General features: G+C 32.2%; 1 protein-coding gene across 1 annotated transcript in view; it reads left to right on the plus strand.

The window, feature by feature from the left end:
• Nucleotides 1-23,980, plus strand: part of TBC1D32 (TBC1 domain family member 32) — a 208,319-nt gene that overhangs the window by 112,602 nt on the left and 71,737 nt on the right. The window contains exons 24-26 of the mRNA XM_012739115.3: nt 10,493-10,615; nt 11,645-11,753; nt 12,576-12,669. Of these exons, the coding sequence (XP_012594569.2) occupies nt 10,493-10,615; nt 11,645-11,753; nt 12,576-12,669 (326 nt within the window). The remainder of the gene's footprint in view (nt 1-10,492; nt 10,616-11,644; nt 11,754-12,575; nt 12,670-23,980) is intronic.

Consider the following 23,980-nt stretch of genomic DNA (forward strand, 5'->3'; position numbering starts at 1 on the left):
ATATATTATTTGGCCAATTAATTTCTTTCTATTTATAGTAGAGACGGGGTCTCTTGCTCATGCTGGTTTTGCACTCCTGACCTCAAGCAATCTTCCTGCCTCGGCCTCCCAGAGTGCTAGGATTACAGGCGTGAGCCACTGCGCCCGGCCGAAGAAAATAACTTTTTAAAAAAGTTTAGAGCATAGAAAACAAATATTAATATATTTGCTTTCATTATATCCTTTTGAGCAAAAGAATAAGTAAAAGTCCAGATTCTGTGTGGCTTAAATTTACTTTCTACTTCAGCACTGAGCCTATATTCATCTTTTGGGCAGAGCAGCTGGAAAAGATATTAGTTCATGGTCTATGCAACATCTACCAAACACTATTTTTTATTTATTTTTAATTACATTAATAAATGTACACAGCTTACAAAGTCAGAAAGTATGGGAAAACTTTTGAAAATGAAAAGTAATTTTCTACCCATCCTGCACTCCCTAGTCCCACTCCTCAGAGGCTGCCACTTTTAACTCTGAATTGTTTCTTTTGGTATTCACCTCCAGAGTTTTTAATAATGTGCTTATACTATCTTGATTTTCAATTTTAGCCTTTTATCTCCTATCTTTAGGGATTTAGAAGCTTAGAATTTAGATTTCCTTGCCCCTTCTTCTTTCTCTCTCTGCTTTACAGTTTTTAATCACAGTATTGATTAAATCACTGTTGAGAGCTAACATTATGTCTGCATAAATATTATACATTAATGGGTTAAGTAGTATGCTAAGACTGTATTTCCTTTTTCCTAAAACTTAATTTTTCATGGAGTTAATAATTATATGTTATTTTACATTTGTTTTATTTCCTGTGTATCTACTAATATATTCCTAAACTATCCTAAAAATTATACTTCTATGTTTGCTAATGCATAATACTTATATATAGTGGTCATTATATCCAGGTACTTGTATTGGTTTTGCATTCACTCAATTTCAGAATAACCCAATAAAGTAAATACTTTCTTAGTATATTCTTTTTTTTTTTTTTTTTTTTTTTTTACAAATGACTCAAGTAGGGCACAGAAAAGTTGAACCATTCACTTAAAGTGACACAGTTAGTAGTTGGTCTACTGGTATTTGGCTCCAGTTAGCCTGCTTTCAGAGAATGTGATACCTAACCTGTACTGGTTTACAACATAGATGTCATAATCATTCCTTCCAATTATGTTTTATAAGCAGAAGGTTCTCACATTCTTGAGGACATATCCTGTTCCTATTTGTGAAAACATAAACTCTCAAGCTAAGGGGCATCAGGTAATCTATTCTCTTTTTTCTTTTATCACATCCTTTTATTTCACTTTATACTAGAATATTTTTTCCCCTGGTAAACTAGTTTCTTGGTCAGAGCATTGGTTTATGGATACCATGACCCTCAGTCCACATTTAGTAGAATGTTTCATAGAGAAGCATAGTGATCAAGGATGTAAAGTTCCATACCTGGAGTAAGAGGGCATTGATGTAATCAGTCTGCCACTAGGTACCTGGTTGGCCTTAACAAAGGGAATATGGATTTACTCCAAAATTCTAGGACTCTGTGTGTGAATCTTTTATTGCACTTTGTCAGAAGTTCCTTTAGTATTTGATCTGTCAATGAAACTTTGACCAGCATTGAATTTGTTGGATTAAAGGCCCCAGTGGTAGACTTTCCATAGTTGGAGCCTATTTGAGTTTTATATCTTTCTTTTTATTTCTGCATATTACAGAAATACAAATGTTTAGGTTACATATGTTGCCTTTGGCTCACCAAAATCAGAGTTTCAAGCATGTCCATCCCCTAGACAGTGCACACCACACTCATTATGTGTGAATCTACTCATTCCCTCCTCTCCCCCACCTGTCCAGCACCTGATGAATGTGCATATGCGCATATAAGTGTTGATCAGTGAAACCAACTTGCCAGAGAGTACATGTGGTGCTTGTTTTTTCTATTCTTGTGATAGTAGAATGGGCTCTAGCTCTATCCAGAATAATATGAGAGGTGGTATATCACCATTGTTTTTTGTTGCTGAGTAGAACTCCATGGTACATATATACCACATTTTATTAATCTATGTATTAATTCATGTATTGATGGGCACTTGGGTTGTTTCCACATCTTTTCAATTGTGAATTCTGTTGCTATAAACATTCTAGTATAGATTTTTTTCTTTTATAGACTGTCTTTTTTTTCCTTTGGGTAGATGCCGAGTAATGGGATTGCTGGATCAAATGGTAGTTCTACCATTTGGATCAAATGGTAACTCTTTGAGGTATCTCTGTATTACTTTCTGTAGAGGTTGTACTAGTTTGCAGTCCCACTAGCAGTGTATGATTGTTCCTATCTTTCAGCATTCATGCCAACATTTATTGTTTTGGGACTTTTTGATAAAAGCCATTCTTGCTGGAGTTAAATGATATCATCTTATTCCTGCTGTGAGTCACACTCAAAGTTGGTACAGTTATGGGTAACTTGGTAAGTAGTTCAGAGCAGTACACTCAAATATGGTAGATGTTGCTTCTAGAATTCAAAGGTTCTAAAGTGATACATTGTGCCATTTTCTTGGTGGTAAATAATGTAAGATTTAGCAATTTCTATACATACTACAGGTGATTTTAGGCCACTAGATATTCTAGGCCCTTGGAACTCAAACTTCACTAAGATGGCAAGCCTCTCAATTTTTATGGACTACTTACCCTCAGGCATACCTGTGTTTTATTGAAACAGAGTACCAGATACTTCCTGCCCGCCTATGTCCAGTTAATATTATATCATCAATAGAACAGTTTTTCATGATAGCCTCTAGGTTGGTATGACAATCAAGGCCATCCTGGACTAAATTTTGATAAAATAATAAAGATGTGTTGCTATCTATACCAGGTGAAACACACTGCTTCTGGTATTCACACTGGCCAAGTCACCAATCATACTATCAATGTATTTAGTATTTCAGAGGGTTTTGACAGCAATAATAAAAACATGGGTAGTTTTTTGTCATTATGAGAAAACTGTTGGAAAAATCCTGCAACTCTCTATTGATAACTTGTACTATTTTTTCCTTTCCAGTGGGTACAAATGCAGTTCATAAATTGTGACCATTTTATTTATATATTAATAATACATTTTAGAGATGTCTTTATTTCTTCACAGAAGGTTCAATTCACTTACCTGTAACAAGGGAAGAGAAGATGTAAATTCGTCTAAAGATTATGCTTATGTGTTGCACAAAGTGTCTAATAGAGATAAGAACTTGGCCTTCAGTACCTGGGGTGAAGTGCAAAAGCTGTTATTCGATGTCATCAATAAACCTGACTCAAATGAGGCAAGGCATTTGACTATCTGCTTTCTTAGAATTACTAGAAGGGCCTGGATTCCTCCCACCTTTAGTAACCTCCCAGGGCCTTTAAAGCCTTTGCTGTAGGCAAACTCTTACATCTTTATTACCGTCAAATAGCAATCTGTATCCACAAGAGTATTAGACTGTTTGGGCTCCTGAGGGCCATAAAACTATAATAGTGGGATAATATTTGCACTTCACTTACCATTGTATAAAATAGGGAATAAAGGAATGGCTAAGATCTTTGACTACTGTCTGATGTTTGGTGTACAGAAACTTCTCTTGATAAAAATAATCTAATAAAGCCTACCCTAAAAAGGTTTATGTGTAGGGTAGATAGAATAATCTATTTCTAACTGTATCCTAAGAAAGACACATAAACAGAGATGTGTTGGTGTGCACATGTGTACACATACACACACACTCTTCTGAAATTTACATGTTTAGCTTACTGTTGATGTCTTCAATTTACTGAAGGTGATTTTGTGTTTTTTTTCTCGAGTCAGAGTCTCTCTGTTGCCCGGGCTAGAGTGCCGTGGCATCAAGCAAGCTCACAGCATCCTCAGACTCCTGGGCTCAAGTGATCCTACTTCCTCAGCCTTCCGAGTAGCTGGGACTACAGGCATGCACCACCATGCCCGGCTAATTTTTTCTATATATTTTTAGTTGGCCAATTAATTTCTTTCTCTCTTTAGTAGAGACAGGGTCTTGCTCTTGCTCAGACTGGTTCGAACTTCTGACCTTGAGCGACCCACGTGCCTCAGCCTCCCAGAGTGCTAGGATTACAGGTGTGAGCTACCACACCTGGCCTCAAGGTGATTTTTAATACTTTCTTTTTTGTTGAAAAAATCTGAAAATATATCATTAAAACTTTTATCCAGTTTATCTATGACTTTGGATTTAATGGGGATAATTTTGGATAACCTGACTTTTTGGGGGAAAACTTCTTTGATGTAACTAGCTTACTTTGTGACATAAACCCTTATTATTATTGTTTTTTTTACATAACTTTTGGGAAATTTAGATTGGAGCCAACAAAAGTTAAACCTGACAATTTGTTATTTATAAGCCAAATATGTAAGTTTTAAGACATGTTTTCTCATCATTTTTCTAGATTAGTAGATATAAAATAATCTGTACAAATCTATTCTCTTTATAAACCTAGCCTTAATATAATGGTTAGACAAAAAAATGAAATAAAATTATTTTATTCAAATGTTATTTCTTTCTATATTTAGTCTAACTACTAGCTTATACAAATATGCTGGTATAATTAATGAACCATTAAGATCTGTTTATTAGGTGATTGCATAATTGAGTAGCAGATTGTATTACTTGATACCAAGTCTTACAAGAATCTTTATGCATAATCAATAAAATATGCATTCTCTTATTAGTATTCTGAATATGTTCATTTGTTACATACACATTTATACTTCTTGTGGATATAGTGATATACTTTTTACTGTTATCCACTCTAACATAACACTTAAGTTTTTAATAAAATATTAAATATATAAATATTGCATAAAATATAAACATACACCTTAACAAATTGTGATAAAATAAATGCCTATGTAATTTCAATCAAGTAAACAAAGAATTTACTAGCACTCTGCATCTAGTCATAACTCTTTCCCTTTCCCCCAATGGTAAATATTATTTTGAATTATGATATTTAAAATACTTCTTTGGTTTACTTTATATTTTTATTAATACTACTTAGTCATGTGTTCCTAAACAATTTCATATATATTTTATTTTTATTATCATACTTGTACATATTTTGGGGGTACATGTGATATTTAGATACATGTATGCAATGTGTACTGATCAGATCAGAGTAATTAGGCTATCCATCACCTCAATATTTATCTTTTCTTTGTGTTGGGAACATTACAATTCCAGGCATTTTGAAAATTATAGTTAGCTATAGTTTTCTTACTGTATTATCCAATGTAGAACTTATTCCTTCTAGCTGACTATATTGTTGGAACCATTAACCAGCTTTTCTTTATCTTCTCTTCCTTTCCTCCCCATCCCTTCCCAGCCTCTGGTTATCACCATTCTACTCTCTACCTCTTTGAGATCCACTTTGTTGGCTGCTACATATATGTGAGAAAATATGATTTTTGTCTTTCTGTACCTGGCTTATTTCACTTAAAATAATGACCTCCAGTTCCATCCATGTTGTATCAAATAACAAGATTTCATTCTTTGTATGGTTATATAATATTCCTGTGTATGTGTGTGTGTATACACACACACACACACATTTTATCCTTTCATTTGTTGATGGGCACTTAAGTTGATTCCATATTTAGGCTATTGTGAATAATTCTGCAATAAACATAGGAGTACAGATATTGCTTTGATACACTAATTTCCTTTCTTTTGGATATATACCGGCAGTGGGATTGCTGGATCATATGGTAGTTCTATTTTTAGTTTTTTAAGGAGCCTCCGTATTGTTTTCCATAATGGCTGTATTGCTTTACATTCCCACCAACCATGTATGAGCATTACCCTTTCTCCACATCCTCTCCATCATTTATTTTTTGTGTTTTTGATAATAGCTATTCTAACTGGAGTGAGATGACATATCATGGTTTGGATGTACATTTCCCTGATAAGCATTTTTTTTTTTATACTTGTTGGCCATTTGTATGTCTTCTTTTAAGAAATGTCTATTCAGGTCTTTTGCCACTTCTCTAATTGGATTATTTATTTCTTTGCCACTGAGTTGTTCAAATTCCTTATATATTCTAGTTATTGAACCCTTGTCAGATGGATAGGTGGCAAATATTTTCTCCCATTCTGTAGGTTGTTTCTTCACTCTGATTGTTTGCATTGAAGCTTTTTAGCTTAATATAATCCTATTTTTCTATTTTTGCTTTTGTTGCTTGTGCTTTTGAGGACTTACCTAAAAAATCTTTGCCCAGACCAACATCCTGTAGCATTTTTCTAATATTGTCTTCTAGTAGTTTCATAGTTTCAGGTCATACATTTAAGTAGTTACTTTTAAGTATTTAATCCATTTTGAGTTGAGTTGATTTTGTATCCAGTAAAAGATGGGGATGTACTTTTATTCTTCTGCATATGGATATCCAGTTTTCACAGCACCATTTATTGAAGAGACTTCATTTCCCCAGTGTATGTTCTTGGCACCCTTGTCAAAAATGAGTTGGCTGTGAGTGCAAGGATTTAGTTTTGGGTTTTCTATTCTGTTCCATTGGTTTATGTATCTGCCTAAACAATGTATTTTAATTTTGCTGTTCTTTGAGCTTTATATTAATGGTAGCATAGACTGTCCTGTCATGTCTAGGCTTTTCTATATACATTGTGTTTTTAAGATTAATTAATATTGTATGTGTTTGCAGTCCATTTTCATTATCTTATATTCCATCATATTAATATACCATTTTTTGTTTATATATTATGCTGTTAAGTGGACATTTGGCTTTGTTCCAGTTTTGGCTATTATAAACAACTCATTAAATGTAGGATATTAGCTATATAGCTGTTGTATGCCTCTATATACTAAGAGACTATGTATATATAAATATATAAACTGTGTCTAAATAAATGTTCCTAAAGAAGTATCTGTCTAGAAGCAGACTGTGACAAAAAAAAAAAAAAAAAAAAAAAGAAGTATCTGGATATACAGAGATCTGTTTCTGAACTTCCTGTTCTGTTCAAGTAGATTTTTGTTTATCCTTGTATAAATGACACATTGTTTTAATTATTATAGCTTTGTAATAAGAAATTATAACTGATAGAACAGTTCTTTCCACTTTGTTCTTTAAAAACAAAGACTTTGTAAATTTTAAAATCAGCTTTTCACATGAACCAACATACTGGGATTTTAATTATCATTTTGAGACTGTATGGCAATATTGGGTAAATTGACATCTTTATAATAGTTATTTTTTAATCTGTAAACATAGTATATATCTCTATTTAATTAGGTATTCTTTAACTACTCTGATTAAAATTTTATGATTTTCTGTATAAAGGTCTCATATATCTTGATTTAATTTTTGTAGCTTGATAGTACATTCCCCAGTGTGTGGTAATATCAGTGAGTGATTCAGAGCATGGGCCCTAGAACCACATAGTAAGATCCTTAACCTCTCTGTTCCTCTGTTACCTTATAAGTGAAATGGAGACAGTAACTGTACTTTGCCCTCAAAATTATTGTGAGAATAAATGTTATACTTCTCCCAAATTTAGAATAGGTAAACACCTGATAAAGATAAATGTCTATAACATTTTATAGATATAAATTATTATTATTTTAAAAATTTCTGGGTTATTAGTGGAGGTATTTTATTAAGTTCTATACAAATCTTAGTCTCGATTAAATTATTACATAATGTATATTTAAGTCAAATTCATAAACAAATTGGATGAGAATACACATCTTTAGATATTTAATATTCTCATCCAGGTAGGTACTATGTCTATTTATTGAAATGTTTAAATTCTTCAGTTTTCTATTGTAGCTTTCTTCATATAGAACCTATCCTTTTTATATTCAGTTTATTATCATTGTTTATATTTTCCTACTGTTAATTTTGCCATGACAGTGTTTTAATTTGTTGTTGCTCGTGTAAGTAGATTTATCGGGGGTCTTTTTGATGTTTATTTTTTTACAGGCTACCATACATAATTTATATATGTGTGTGTGTGTGTGTGTATAATATATATCATTCTCCCCCCTGCCTCCCCAGTTGAATTATTTCTATAACCTAACCAGTAATTAATAATTGCTTTTTCTGTGACTTCTCATTCCACCTTGCTCCTCCTACTTCTTTGAACCATACCAGACCAAGGATCCTTCTGCTGCTGTCTTGTGTATGTCATTTCCACTATTGAGAACAGAGGATTCAATTGTGCATCCTAGGTTTTGCTGTTCATTATAGAGAAATTTGTTTTCTTATTAGAAATTTATTTTGCTTTTTTTTCTGAAAAATTTGCTGTTTTTTCATATCATGGACAGCCATACCATCCTTTCTTAATCCCTTCCCCAGACCTATTTTTATTTGTACTGCCATTGGCTTCTCTTCAACCCATTTTGTGATTAAAAATTTCTATGATTTGCTATTTTTCTCCCTCTTCACTACTGTGAATTATTTCTAACATGAGAAAGGAAAATGCCAACTTATATCATCATCTTCAAATTAGAAGTCTAAGGTACTCATTTATTTTTCATTCCATCTGTATTTTTACTGACAAAAATGTTTTTACTTTTGTAAACTGAGTATGGAACAGTTCTCCAAATTGATGATAGTAGATTTTCCTTTAGTTTTATATTCATTTGACTGTTTTAGCTAGGTTTTAGGGAGTAACATTGATTTGCTATTTTTGATTCTTAAATGCATCCATCATACATTTTTTTCTATTTTTATGTATGCTTTTGAATAAGTAAAAGATACAATTCTACCAAAATTCAAAAATTATAAAAAGATACAGAGTGAGAATTAAGTTTCCTGGTAGTCTCTCATATCTCCCCTGCAGAGCTAATAATTCTTCTGTTTCTTTTTTTAACCTTTGAGAGATATTCCATGTAAAAACAAATATGTATTTATATGTAGATTCATGTTTTTATATTTTCATTCAAATACTAGTACTATACTCAATATTTTTGCACATCTCCTTTTTTATTTAATATACCTTGGAGTTAATTCTTTATCAAAACCATAAACTGCTCTATTCCAAGATTTGCATAGTATATCACTGTAAAAAAAATACCCCAAACATTTACACTTTTTACTATGGATGATATTGATTGATTGCTGTATGGCCACTTTGCAGTAAATAACCTTCTATGTAAGCCATTGTGCTTGTGTTTAACTATATCACTGAGATAAATCAGTGAATGTTTAATTGGAAGGTTGGTTTCTTCTTGGATCTCCTGTTTCCTCAAATGCCACTGGTCTACCATAGCTGACTAGCATCTCCCAACACAATATCTTTTCTAAAGACTTTTTTATTATAAAATTTTTAAGAAAATACTGAGTTGTATAATTTTCTATGTATCCATCACTCATCATTATCAATATTTTGTTTTATCTCTCTCCCTCCACACACATTTTTTCCTTAAATGTTTTAAGGCAGATTTCATATATGCCATTTTACCTATAAACAATTCAGTATGTATCTCTAACAAATAAGGACACATTTAAAAAAAAAACAAAAACAAAAACCTCAAACCATTTACCACCATGCCATTATTACATCTAACAAAATTAACAATATTTTTCTGATTTCATCTAGTTCCCATCTTATATTTTCCTATGTGACTCAAAGTATACTTTTTCAGTTTGTTTGATTAAATATCAAAATCTTCACATTTGCTTAAATTTAAAAAATTATAACAGTGTTCCTTTCCTGTCTGTTTTTCATGCTATTTGTTTTTTTTCAGAAAAAATAATATACATATGAAATAATGTGTAGGAATCTCTCAACTCTGGATTTGGTTGACTGTTTGCTTTTTGTGTTGTCTTTTAATATATTTCTCTAGTCCCTGTGTTTCCTATAAACTAATAACGAGATATCTACGATTGATTAGATTCAGGTTCAATTTCCTTGGCAAGAATACTTCATAGATGGAGTGGTGTGTATCCTCTTTCATCACAATAGGAGATGCACGATTTCTACTTACCTCTTTTAATAATAATAAGAACAGTGTGGTTAGGTGTTCTCAGCTTGATCTTATAAAGTTAGCCATTGGTGTTTTATCTAGTGAACATTTTCTACATTAATAGCAAAATGATGATTCAATTATTCTGTAATTGTTGAATGAACAGTTATAGCAACTTGTAGTTTTTATGGATTCACTAATGTTCTATGAATTTCTAAATTAAATAGCAGTTGAGAAGAAAATTTATTATTTATATAGATAAATTTTTTAAAATCTAGGTTAGAAATTACCCATGGTCCTTAAAAAAATTCAGTAACAACAACTTTTGAAGAGGAGATTACTATTCAAAATGATTAAAAATATATCTGAAATGACTACATGGCCTGTCCTATAAGATTTGTATTTCCATGTATAGGTATTACTTTGTGATGTCAAGGATGTATCCATGCTATTAGGACATATTTTACAAAATACACTTTTACTTTTCATTTTTGTATAGGTTATTAAATGTGGTATGCTGTGATCTGGACACTCTTCTACTATTAGAGGCTCAGTATCAAGTATCTGAAATGCTGCTAAATGCTCAGGAAGAAAATATCTTAGAGACTTCTGAGAACCACAGGTAAAAAAAGGGTTATTAAAACATAGTAATAAGTTTTCTTTACAGATGCTTTAAGACACTAATTTTCTATATAGTTTAATGTTTTTCTACTTTCTGAATTCAATAGATGTAAATAACACAGTAAAAAGCAATTAAGGCATAAATGTCACAGAAAGATTATAGATGTTTTTGGAGAGAGCTTGTGGAGTATACTTTCAAAGTTTGTATTTTGTTTTTTCTTTTTCTTTTGGGTAAGCCCTAACATTATTAGTGGTTGCATGAAATTGTATCACCTTTAAATTCAGACTACTTATGTAAGATGACCCATTAAACAAAATACTTGATTTTGTGTGGCTTGTGGATGTACTCTTTATTCTTTTAATTATGTTAGTTCATAGTCATAAATTTTGATTATTTACAAAATTGGGCTATGGTAATGTCTTGATAATTTTTATTAGTAAATAATTATTACATTTGCCATTACCTCAGTTTGGCTGACAGTTATCAAATATACGTTCAGTAGCTTTGCATTGCTTTTATTTTTGTAATTAAAAAAAAAAAAGATGTCTCCATCCTACCCAGGTCTTGGAAAATTATAGAGTATATTACTTAATGCTCTAGGTTTGATGTAGAAGGAAAGTATTAACAACAGCTACAGAAAGTGTGGAGGCTGCTCATAAGCAATACTTAGATTTTGAATTTAACACACTAGGTCTAGAACATAAGAACCTTGACTGAAAATGTGATTGTTAAAATCACTCTGGAAATAATGCTTGCCCTAATCTCATTTTTTTTAAATGGCAGTAACATTTATCAAGGGAGTATTCTTTTATTAATTTCCTATATCTTCATCAGCTGTTTGCTCTCTAGCAAAGAGAGTTATTTATAAGATAAATGTGAACTTAGCCTTTGTATTTTAGGAGATACATTGATAAATAATGTTTTCCAGACTTTTCTGACTTTTTTTCTGTATAATCTAATGACTTGATTTAAAAATTAAATCATATTCAATTAAAGAGATATCAAAATTGATAAATTTATTTTTTGCAGGGGCTTTATAATTGATGGCTTATCTGTGGAGAGAAATCATGTTCTTGTTAGAATAAATCTTATTGGTGGGCCATTGGAACGGATTTTGCCTCCAAGGATACTAGAGAAGGTGAGTGGGGTGAAGAGAAGCGGAGAATGTTTTCCTGACATATTTTGAAGGAAAGTAGCCAACTGAAGTGACACTAAACATTGTCATCTCTCAAATGTCTATATCACAATGTTGAACTTTTGGTACTTAGGATGCAAGTAAATGCTTTCAAACTAAAATAGTATTCTTGATGGCAAGGGGTCATGAGTGTTGGTTTGTGTAGCACAGTGGGGTATTGTTTATTTAAAAGTTGTCATTCTCCCTGTGTGTCTTTGAATATTTTACTTTCGATGTCTTTCTCTTTCATGCTACCTACCTTTTATTACTAGATGACTATGCTATTTTTGCATTTCATTGGCAATATTGATTACTTCTCTTTCAATCAATATATATATAATATGGGTTTCTCATAGAAGTTTTCTTTGGTTTTCTTGTTATTGAGAACATTCTTGCTTTGACTGTCACTCTGGGAAAAATGAGATAGAAATGCTTGACAGCACAAGGAAAAGTTTATGGGAAAAAATACCAATTTCTTTTGATGATTACAATTTTCCTTTCATGAAAAATGTAGTAAAGCCATCATCATCAGTTCTAGTCACTAGAACAAATTACCATATGTCTGTCTTCAGTGCTTATTTAATGTTGTTTGTGTTATACTTTGTTTTTATTATTATGTGTCAGAATATTAAAGTGTAGTATCAAACAGCTTTTGGTTAGTTGGACAACAACTCTGGAATTTATGAGCATAAAAGCTAATTTCAATTAATCATATTTCGGATAGCTTTAAAATTTAATATTATTTTAAACTACTTCCTAAAGTCACCTGTCTTGCTGCATTTTTAGGGTGAGGATCCATATCCTTGGCCAATGTTTTCATCATATCCCTTGCCAAACTGCTATCTTTCAGAAGTTACAAGAAATGGTGATACAAAACAAGGTAAAATGTTTACCATCAAATGCCATGTTATTTTTAATGCTGTTTTTATCATTTGAAAAAAAATAAGGGAATGAATATTGAGTTTTGTTCACCTTGTATACATAGGTGCATTTATGCCTATTTCTTTGCAATGTTTTGTTTTTCTCATGTTTCTTGCTAAATCTGTATGGTCATGTGCCACATAATGTTTTGGTCAACAGTGGACCACATATACAATGTTGGTCCTGTAAGATTATAATACCATCTTTTTATTATGCATGTTCTATGTTTAGATATGCTTAAATACACAAATATTTTCCATTGGGCTATAATTATGTACAATAGTCAGTACAGTAACATGCTATACAGGTTTGTAACCTAGGAGCAGTAGAGTAGGTGTGTAATAGCCTATACCATCTAGGTTTGTGCAAGTACACTCTGTGATGTTCACATAAGGACAAAATCATCTAATGATACACTTCTCAGGATGTATCCCCATCATTAAATGATGCATGGCTATATTGGTATGAGGCCAAATAATTTTTCTTGTGGCTAAGATGTGACAATCTGTCTAATAGCAACAGCTGTTTGGTAAAAAAAAGGAAGTAATGGTTTTTGGTTTATTGAATTAATTCTAAATATATAGAACTTTTATTTATTCAACAAAGTAATATGTTTGAATAACTGCTGTGTGCCCTACACAAGTCCTATGTATTCCAGACTTGAAATATAGTGAAAATCATGGTACCCACCTTTGTGGATTCATGATTGTTTAGAGAACATATTCAAGTAATTATATAATTGTATAGTGGTACAGTGTGATAGCAAAATATACACATGTATAGCCTGTTAGGGTAGTATGTAAACAGGACAGTAAAATTATGTGTAAAAGGAGGCATGAAGTTTAAGTATGTGTTTTCTGGGTAATAGAAGAGGAAATAGCAGAGGGGCTGGAAGAAGCACATCTTATTTAGAGAATGACAGGAGGTAAAACTAAACATGTAAGACAAGTCCAGCCGTAAGACCAGTGGAGCTCAAACTCAGATATTTAGACTTTATCTTAAGAGCAATGAAAATTCAAACAGATTTTTTAGGCTAAAGAATTCTAAGATGAAAGACAAAGATACATGATCAAACTATTCATTAATTTGAAAAGTTAATTCTTATATCAATGTGTTATCCTTTATAATACCATCAAACTGGATGGTATTGCACTGGTAAGAAATAATACGTATAAGATTCATTTCACATTCATTTAATGCACTTAAAAATTTTTTCCTTTGTGTTTCTCTCTTGTATGACTTAATCCATAGCTTTCAGAGACATGGGGGTGATAGTATTTTTCAAGAAAAGACTCTTGAGATAGTACCATTTTGGACTTTTTTTCTACTGAGTCACATCTTTTAATGAATCTAAATCAGTCTCAAGCTTTTAACCTCATGGTTTCCTATCCTACTTTCAGTCTTTTTATCAGGATCTGTATAGAATGTCATTATTATTTTAGATTTCATCATTTATTCACCCATTCATTCATTTATTTAACACATGGTTTTGAGTGCTGATTATCAGGTGCTTCCATAGCATTGGTTATAAGATAATACATAAAACTTGGTAGATTTGGTTCATTTTCACATGGTGATTCAACCTTTTTCCTGATCTCTTTTTCTTGTGATGTTATAGCATTGTTATCTTTGCTAAGCTTCACTTGAAAATAAATATGTCTTTATTAGCTTTTTGAATAACAGATTCATTATCAGTTTTATTATGTGATTGCCATCTTTGATAATTTGTTTCTTCAAAATAATTTGGTAAACTGAATCAGGCAGACAGAAATCAAAAAAATAAGATTAAATGAACATTACCTTGAGAAGAAAATATATCATCAGTTCCTACTAATCAGTGCTCAGAGGAGTATACTTTTATGTCCTGCTCTACCCTTATAAATTATTTAGAAATGAGAATAATAATAGTTTCTCTGTCTAGCCCAGAAGATAACTACAGATTTCTGACCTCAGGTGGGCATGTAATGCTGCCAGGCAGTCATATGTTGTGTCCTCAGATCTATTTGCTTTCCTAGTCTCCTAGATGACTATCTTCAAAACTTCTCTCTCCTCAAATATTCCTCTCCTTCCTCATCTTTCCTTTATATATCAATAGCTATGTTTCCTGTTTTGTTGGTTATATAAAAATATTCTGTAAAGAACACCCATGTGCTCCTGATGCAAATTATCTCACTTAACTATATCTGTGCCACTTTAGGTTTTCTATTATTACTGTTGCTACCTAAAGTTCAGTACTTGTCCCCAAGACCAAATCAGTGATAATGAAAAACAGGACAAAAGGTTTGAGGAAAGGGAAAGGGAAGTTGATTAATTTGCCAGCAAATGAGTAGAGCAGTTGACTAGCATCTCAAAGATTACCATCCTGCCTTTAAGCAGAAAAACAGGGCTTTTGAAAAGAGTTTTTGGCAGTTGGGCTTGGGTCTACTTGACCAGTGTCACATGTTGTGGCTTCAGGCTACTGTTGTTTAACTATGGTTGGTGGTTTGGGTCAACGTTATCTCCTGTGATGACATCTTGTGACCCTTGGACAATTCTGTTGAGTTATCTCCTGTGGTTTAAGATACTAGAAAACAAACAGCAAACAACATTTTTTCTGCCCTTTTGATTACTGGCCTTGGAGAAGGAATGCAGGTTTTAATTCCCCAAAAAGATGGGGGATTTTTAAAGAGACAACTTGTAAAAGATTTCATTGCCCTTTTTCAGACCTTTACCTCTGTTACAGTTAATGAACTGCCATGGCTACTTGCAAAGCCCGGTTTTTCCATTTGTGTGCCATATGCCATGCTGTTTCTTTTCAAAGATATTGTTTCTAACAGTTCTCTTTTTTCCTTTCCTTCATTCCCTTCCTTCCCTTCTTCCCTTCCTTCCCTTCATTCCCTTCGTTCCCTTCTTTCTTTTCTTTCTTTCTTTTTAAAATCTGGATCCTCAGCCTTCCTGCCTACACTGTAGATTTTGGACTTGCCAGCTTCTATAATCACATGATCCACTTCCTTATAATGAATGTCCTCTCTCTCTCTCAATTTATTTTTATTTATATACGTACACACTATTGGTTCTACTTCTCTGGAGAACCCTGATGAATACAGGTGGCCTTGAGTGTCCACAACATTGCCTGATTGCATTCATCCATCCTTCACATCTGTTTTCAACTAGCCTGGCCTTACTTTGGATCTTGCTACCCAGCTTTGTTTTACTTTCAAGATTTTAAAATTTATATTTTCTCTCTCCAGCTACAGCCTCCACACTTGTTTGTTCTACTACTCCTAAATATGCATCCACTCTTTAGCTTTACTGGGGCATATAATCATTTGATATTACTTTCACCCAACTCTGTACAGACCATTTAATCCTCTTATAGTTGTTCTTGAACTGTACCCAGCTAGATCTCCTTGACCAGAGATTTCTATAGTACCATTACTAATCTCTTGGGTGAACCTAATTTTTACCACTACATCTTTTAAAAATTATTTTTAAGTGACAAATAAGAATTGTATATATTTATTGTGAACAACATGTTTGGGAATATGTATACATTGTGAAATGGCTAAATGGAGCTAATTAACATATATATTATCTCCTATTATATTTATTTTTGTGGTAAGAACATTTAAAATTACTCTTAGAGATTTTCAAATATACAGGACATTATTATTAACATAGTCACCATGTTGTACAATAGATCTATTAAGCTTATGCCTCCTATCTAACTGAAATTTTAAATCCTTTGATCAACATCTCCCCTAATACCTATCCCTGGTAACCACCATTCCATACTCTGTTTCTACGAGTATAAATTTTTCAGATTCCACATAAATGAAATCACGTGGTATATGTTTTCAGTGCCTGGCTTATTTTACTTAACATACTGTCTTCCTATACTGTTATGTTGTCAAAAATGATAGGATTCCCTTCTTTTTTTTAAGGCTAAACTCCCTCTTTATTTTTTTATGGGGGAGATCTCTATTTAATCTTTTGTAAGCCAATGAGCATGCTGTTTGTTCTCCCATATTTAAAATACCTTCTCTTGAACCCACTTTTCCCTCACTGGAATCCCATTTCTGTCCTTCCTTTTTTTGTAGAATTCCTTGAAGGAGTTGTATATACTGGGTATTCAAGTTACTCTCTGTTCTCTCTTGAACCTGCTTGCCAGCTAAGCAGACTTTTATTCTAACACTCTGCTGGCATTAAATCCATTGTTCAGATCTCAGTCCTTATCCTAGTAGACCTACTAGTATCACTTGACATAGTTGAAGCTGTCCTCATTTTTTAAATAATTTCTTCAGTTGGCTTCCAGAAAATATAGCTGTTTGATTTTCCTCCTGCTTTTCTGTTGAATTCTTCTTTGTCTCCTTTGTAGGATCTTTCATCTTTTTAACTTGTAAACTTTGGATTGGCCCAGGGACCGGTTCTCAATTGTCTTCTTTTTGCCTAGCTGTATTACTGCTGTGAGGATTTCATCTAGTCTTACGCTATTCAATATGCGGATGGTTCTCGGACTGATATCTCTAACTCCTATCTCTATCTTGAACTCTTGTCTCATATATCAAAATGCCTACTTGAAATCTCTGCTAGGATGTTTTAAATAAGTATGTCAAACTTAATATATCTCAGATATACTTTTGATACTCCCTCAAAAATCTATTCCTTTGGCATTTTTCCTCATTTAAGAAATGGCATCTTTGTGCTTCTAGTTCTTCAGGCAATAAATCTGAAGGCAACATTGCTCTCTTCCTTTATACCCCACATCTAATCTGTCAGCAAATGCTTTTGGCTCTTTATATCGAGATTAAAACCACTTTTTCTCAACTATTACTATTGCAGTATCTTGCCAAGTGTTTAGTCTGTTCTCAACACAGCAGCTAGTGTGATAATGTTGAAACATGGGCTGGATCATATTACTCCTCTGAAATCCTTTAGTGGTTTCCCTACAGTCTACAAGGCCAAACGCATTTGTGACATCCTTCCTGACACATGCTCTGTTTTGGGGAGTATAGTACAATTTTAAGTCTTATTTAATTTTTTATTTTTTCACAATACTGGACAGGGACTCTTACTGATTATCTGTTTGTCCCTCAAACACAAGTGTTTAAATAAGACATTATTCCCAATTTAAAAGTAAGGTACCTGATACTTCCTCTTAATAAGAGTGATCCTGACATTACTATTGTTCTTGTTAAGGAATAGAGAATGATCTCTAGGCAACAGTGGAGAGCCTAGGAGAGGTACTTCGGGAACAGATTTTACAAAGATTTACTCAATTCATAATGACTGTGTCTCATTTTGATATTACTAACCTGTGTCACTGATCTTACACTCTTAGCAGAAAATGGGAGAGAAAGTTAGAAGCATGTCCAGCTTTCCCTTGTACCTAAAAGAGGGTATAGTGATGGTGCTTCTGTTAACCCAATAGAAAAAAAAAAAGAACCAAATGTGTTTCTAACAGGTATAAGGCTAAATTGCAGGTAATGTGCCTGGTTAAATAGTTATATAAAACTAAACATTAACTGTGCTCTTCTAAAAATATTATGCTTAAGCTAGTAATACTTTAAGACACAAAAGTTATTTTAACAAGAATCATGTACTTTCTGTTCTGCTTTTTTGATTCAGAGGTAATGATTCACTGATTCTGATAGGTGTTATTTTAGTCGTCATTTGTACTATAAAATTTGGTATATCATTTCATTGTTGTAAAAAAAAATCACTTTAGTTTGTGCACATGGTGACATCTTCCTCATTTGTCTCTCAGCTTCTAGATTTATCCTGCTTGCTACAGTAAATATCTCCTCATCTGTTAAATTGCCTCTTGTTAGCTCATTGGCATACATAGTGGCTGATAAATGATTCATCTTCATCTGTAAATAAGAATCTTGAAACATCATCTGGTTCAGTTATTTTTCTTCGTGAACATTTTTAGGGTCACCATATTAGGATGTGTTGCCCTTTAAAAGCTATTTAAATTTCATGGATGTATATATGCACATATATGTATACATATGTATATATACATGTATGTGTACATGAGTATGTGTATTGATCATTGCACACAAAAAATCCTCTATGCGGTAGAAATACTTTCTATTTACAATATCATTTCTCTGTTACCTGAGAGTTTTTAGATATGTAGGGTAAAATATACTAGGTTAGTAACTCATAGTGTTACATCTAAGATGAAAAAGAGGCAATGAAAGTAGAGGAAAAAGAGTTATACAACAGTCAAAAACAAGTGCCAGTTAGCTTGTCAGGAGGCGTTAAGGTGAACTGCTGGAGATTGACTCATAATGTTCTTTCCTATATGGAAAAAGAAAGTAATAAGATATCAGTCGTTTTGTTCTGTTTTTTTCTGAGCTAAAATTCGATCTCCCAGGAGTTGTTATTATAACCTCATTGACTAGTCCACTCTACTGTGTTCCATTTTAGTGTTCAGGATGAGGACATCTTTCTCAGAGGAGGTTGGGGAATCCAGGATTTCCATTTTGAAAATTACAAATGGCATGAGGAATTGGATAGCATACTTTAGTTATTGAAAATATCAGAGAGACATATCTCAATAAGATAAGGAATTTGTTATTTTTACTTCCTTGTTTAGCATCCTATATTTATTTTATTACTTTAAAAATAATTTTATAATGTTCAGGCTGATATATAATCAGCAATCTCAATTACATCTATATTCTATATACTTTACTACTATAGAATTCCTATCTTTATCAAGAAACAATTTTGATATGTATTTACTTAGTTGGGGCTGGTATCTTTAAAGAGGAGAGTAAATTTTTTTTTAATTATTTTGGTCATTTCTTGTATGTTTCTAATGCAACCAACAAGGCCATCAGAGTGGCTGAAGTATAGCATGGATTCACAGGGTCTCTGGCAGCCAGGCCACTTAGCACTGATGAGCTTTCTCTGATCTTAGAAGTTCAAATAGGCTACTTCTTGAAAGTCTCAAACATAGTTGTAACTCTGGATATAAGTGAACTGTATAAATGCTCCTAGGAATGCCTCAATTGTCACTTTTTACCAGTATATCCCTCCAGTGGCCCTTCCTGAAAGTTCACCTCCCATGGCTTTCCAAGAAGTAGAGAGTGACAGCTAATGTGAGCCATCTATATAAACAGATGAGTTACTTTTCCATTCTTTTTTATTTTTATGACCTTACCCAGTCATCTGCCTTCGTCTCATGTTTTTTCTCTTTCTATGGTAATTATCGTATGTATTCTATTTAATACATCAACCATATGAGTCTTTTTTTCATTTTTCTATAACAGCATTATTGAGATATAATTAACATACCACACAGTTGAACCATTTAAATTGTACATTTCAGTAGCTTTTAGTATATTCTCAGGTATGTGTAGCCATCACCATGGATAATTTTAGGTCATTTTCATTCTCTGAACAAGAAATCTGGTACTTTCTCTTCTTCTTCTCTTCACCCATTCCTAAATAACCACTAATCTACTTTCTGGACTTTGATATAAATGGAACCATATAGTGTATGGTATTTTGTGACTAGTTTCTTTCACTTAGTATGATGTTTTCAAGGTTCATCCATACTGTGGCTTGTATCACTACTTCATTCCTTTTTATGGTTGAAGAATAATCCATTGTATGGATATGCCACAATCTGTTTAAACATTTGTCTCCTAATTAGGCATTTGGATTCTTTCCACTTTTTGTCTATTATGAATAATGCTGCTGTTCACACTCATGCATAAGTTTCTGTGTGAGCATATGTTTTCATTTCTCTTCATTATATACCTAGGGGTGGAATTGTTGGATTATAGGGAACTCTCTTTAATCATTTGAGAAATTGCCACAGTTTGCTAAAGCAGTTGCATCATTTTACATTTCCACTAGCAGTGTATAAAAGGTTCTGGTTTCTCACTATCATTGTTAACACTTGTGATGTGACTTTTTGATCTAGCCATTCTAATGGATATTAAGTAGTATCTCATTGTGATTTGGATTTGTATTTCCCTGCTGATTATTGATGTTGAGCATCTTTTCACATGCTTATTGGCCATTTGGAATCTTCCTTGGAGAAATGATATTCAGATCCTTTGCCCATTTTTCAATTGAGTTATTTGTCTTTTTATTATTGAATAGTAAGAATGCTTTATTTATTCTATGAGAAATGCTATATATAAACACACACATATGTATATGATACATGATTTGCAAACTTCTTTCCCTTCTTAAAATACATTATATTTATGCCTCTGAGCCTTTACTCTTGATGCTCACTTTACCTGGAATATTACTTTCTACTCTTCTCATGGGTAGTTCCTTTTAAACATTTTGTACTTAGCCTAAATGTCACTTTTTTCGGAGACACTATCTCCACCTTATCTATGATAAATTTCTTCCCTTGCTTATCTCTTTCCTTGGATCCTTGTTTATTTTTCTAACAGCTCTTATACCTGATAGTGAGTTTATGTATTTGTTTCTTGTCTGCTGCCCCAAAATGTAACCTCTATCAGGCAAAGATGCTGTTTGCCTTAGGTAGTGGGCAATACATAAATATTTATTGAATGGATGAATGAATCACTATTATATTTCTTCTCCTTTTAGTTTTCCTATCATCAGAATCTCTCTTCCACTTTGTTACTGGACATTGGAAATTTTTTTCAGGCTAATTTAAAATGTAAATTTAGGAATTCTTACTCATGCCCAGAATAACCTCTTATCTGACTCATTTTCTAGAGCATGCATAGCTTTGCAGTTAGAAAGCTTCTTGAGCTAGACTTCTATATATATTATTCATGAAGTAGACACCTTTATTATAGTTATTTTACCATTTACAAAGTGGTACTTTGTGTTTTATGGCACATAAAAGGTATACATTGTTAGCATTACATAGCATTTTTTTCACAATAGAAAAAAATAACCAAAAAACGCACAGCCTTTTATTCTGTGATTACTTCAAATTTTGCCTTTTATAGCTTCGGTATCTTACTTTACTGCTTTCTCTATTACATTTCTACTTATCTGATAGGGAATTGATTTTCTGCCTGGCAAAGCATTCTCTTTCAAATACTACATAAAAGAGTACGTTCCATGGTGATAATCATTCCTTTTAATGGACTATACCAAATAACGTTAAAATCTTTATAGTCAAATTGTTCAGGTATTTTTAGTCAGATATTTTAGATGATATTCTTAGATGAGAGAACAGATCATTTTTATATCAGTTGAGAACAGATCATTTTAAAGTTCATAATATGTAAGATATAAACATATACCTCTATAGTGTCTTTATTTTTTGCCTCAACATGAAGTAGTTTTTCTTAATTCAGATTAAATAATATAGGATATTATACAAATTCTAGTTAGAACTCATTTTCACAGTTTATAAATTTTCATCTCAGAATGAATTCAGTATAAATTGTCTTGAATCATTAGGTCCTACATATTAATCAAATGTCTGCAAGACCATATTATGTTCTTAGGTAAGGATCATGAATCTAAGCCCACTATATTACATTTATATTATTTACATATCTTTGGCTATTTAATAAAAGCAGTACAAGTGAAAATGCAAACCCCTGGCAATGTTAATATGTTTGGAATGGAAGAGTCTTTTTGCTAGGTATTGTATGAAAATTTTATTTTGAACATTTTATAGTTGCAGAATACCATTTATAGAACAGTTAGATAATCATTGTACTGTATTTTGGTCAATAGCAGAACAAATATTAATATTAGATAAAATGTAAAATTTTTAAATTACAGATGGGGCCAGAGAATGAGAATACTGTTTTCTGTGTCTCTGGAGTTATGCAATGTTCAATGAATAAGTAACAGAGTTCATGGGTTATATATAGTTATTGTCTTAGAATGTCAACATATTTTATCCTACTTCATGAACATCTCATTGTCCCAGTTATAAAGACATGCTGATATTATTTTTAATTGTTTACATTAAAAGTTGTTGAAATTTAGCCTTTTTAACTATAAGTACCTGTTATTTTGTCACTGGAACAATATCCTTAATTTAAAAGGACAGTCTTCATTGGTCTATATTGATTTTATTTAATTAATTTTAATGTCCTTACTGGACATAAGTGCTTATTCACTGGTGCTACTTTTTGCTGATGCTTTCTATTTTTTAAAAAATTAATTCTATGTTCATATCCCTGATGAGTTACCTTTATTTCTTTTTCATTTACATATGAATGACAATCCATTGTGCAATTCTAATACTAAAGGTTAAAAATTGGAATGTTACCTACATAGAATGTACAAGAAAACTTTTTAAGAGAGAAAAAAGGAGAATGAGATGGACTATAATTGCAACTACATTTTAATAAGATAATGAAAATTGCCTAATTAACAAATGACTAGACAGGATTGCCTTCATTATCATTCTGATGAATTATGTAAAATTTAGGATTACCACCTCTCCCCCAATCTACTAAAAATAGAATCCCATAGGCATAACTATAAAAGTGCCCTGAAAAATAATATGGTACTATATAAAACATAATACAACATGATGATGGATATTGTTTGTTCTGATTTTAAAAGCCTTCTGTGTTTTGTCTTACACATATAGTCAATCTATAAATATTTTTGGTGATGAATTCTCCCTTTTATCAAACACTTACCTAGGACTTTGTGTATAGTCAGACATATTCTCATTATTTTTACTTTCCTTATTGTTTCTAACCTTGGAATCAAGATTTATTTTCTGCAGATAAAGGTAATTGACTTCTATTTGACATCAACTATTAACTGAGGAGACTGGTAGTATCACTGAGATTATGGTTTCTCTCTTATGTAATAAATCTTGACCTGCAACTGTTGAGATACCCAGTTTAAAAATAAGAATACTTTCTTTTGAATAGTAAAACTTTGTTTTTTATGTATTTTTACTTTTATATTTGAAACATTATTTATAGCAACCAGAGAAACTAGATCATGTGCTAGTTTAGTTGTGGTATAATAATGAGGGATAACTAATTCCTCATTTTTTAACTCTACTAATTTCTACTATAGTAAATGTTTAGTTATCAAATATTAAAGAAAATCAAAAGTGGTATGATAAATCCAAAATAAGGAATAATCTATATAAAATGTAAATGTCATATTTTAAGAATCCATAGTTGTTCAAACAAAATAAAGACTATAAACAAAATAAGAATTTAGATATTCCCAAATTTAGAAGCAAAAAGATGCCTAAATTCTCTATATTGGATCTCTGTACAATTGCTTCTTGGAGACCACTCCAAGGTCTTCTCTTGTTATAATAAGAGTAAAGTGAAATGATG

Source organism: Microcebus murinus, chromosome 5 (genome assembly GCF_040939455.1).
Source record: "Microcebus murinus isolate Inina chromosome 5, M.murinus_Inina_mat1.0, whole genome shotgun sequence".
In the NCBI taxonomy this organism is placed as follows: Eukaryota; Metazoa; Chordata; class Mammalia; order Primates; family Cheirogaleidae; genus Microcebus; species Microcebus murinus.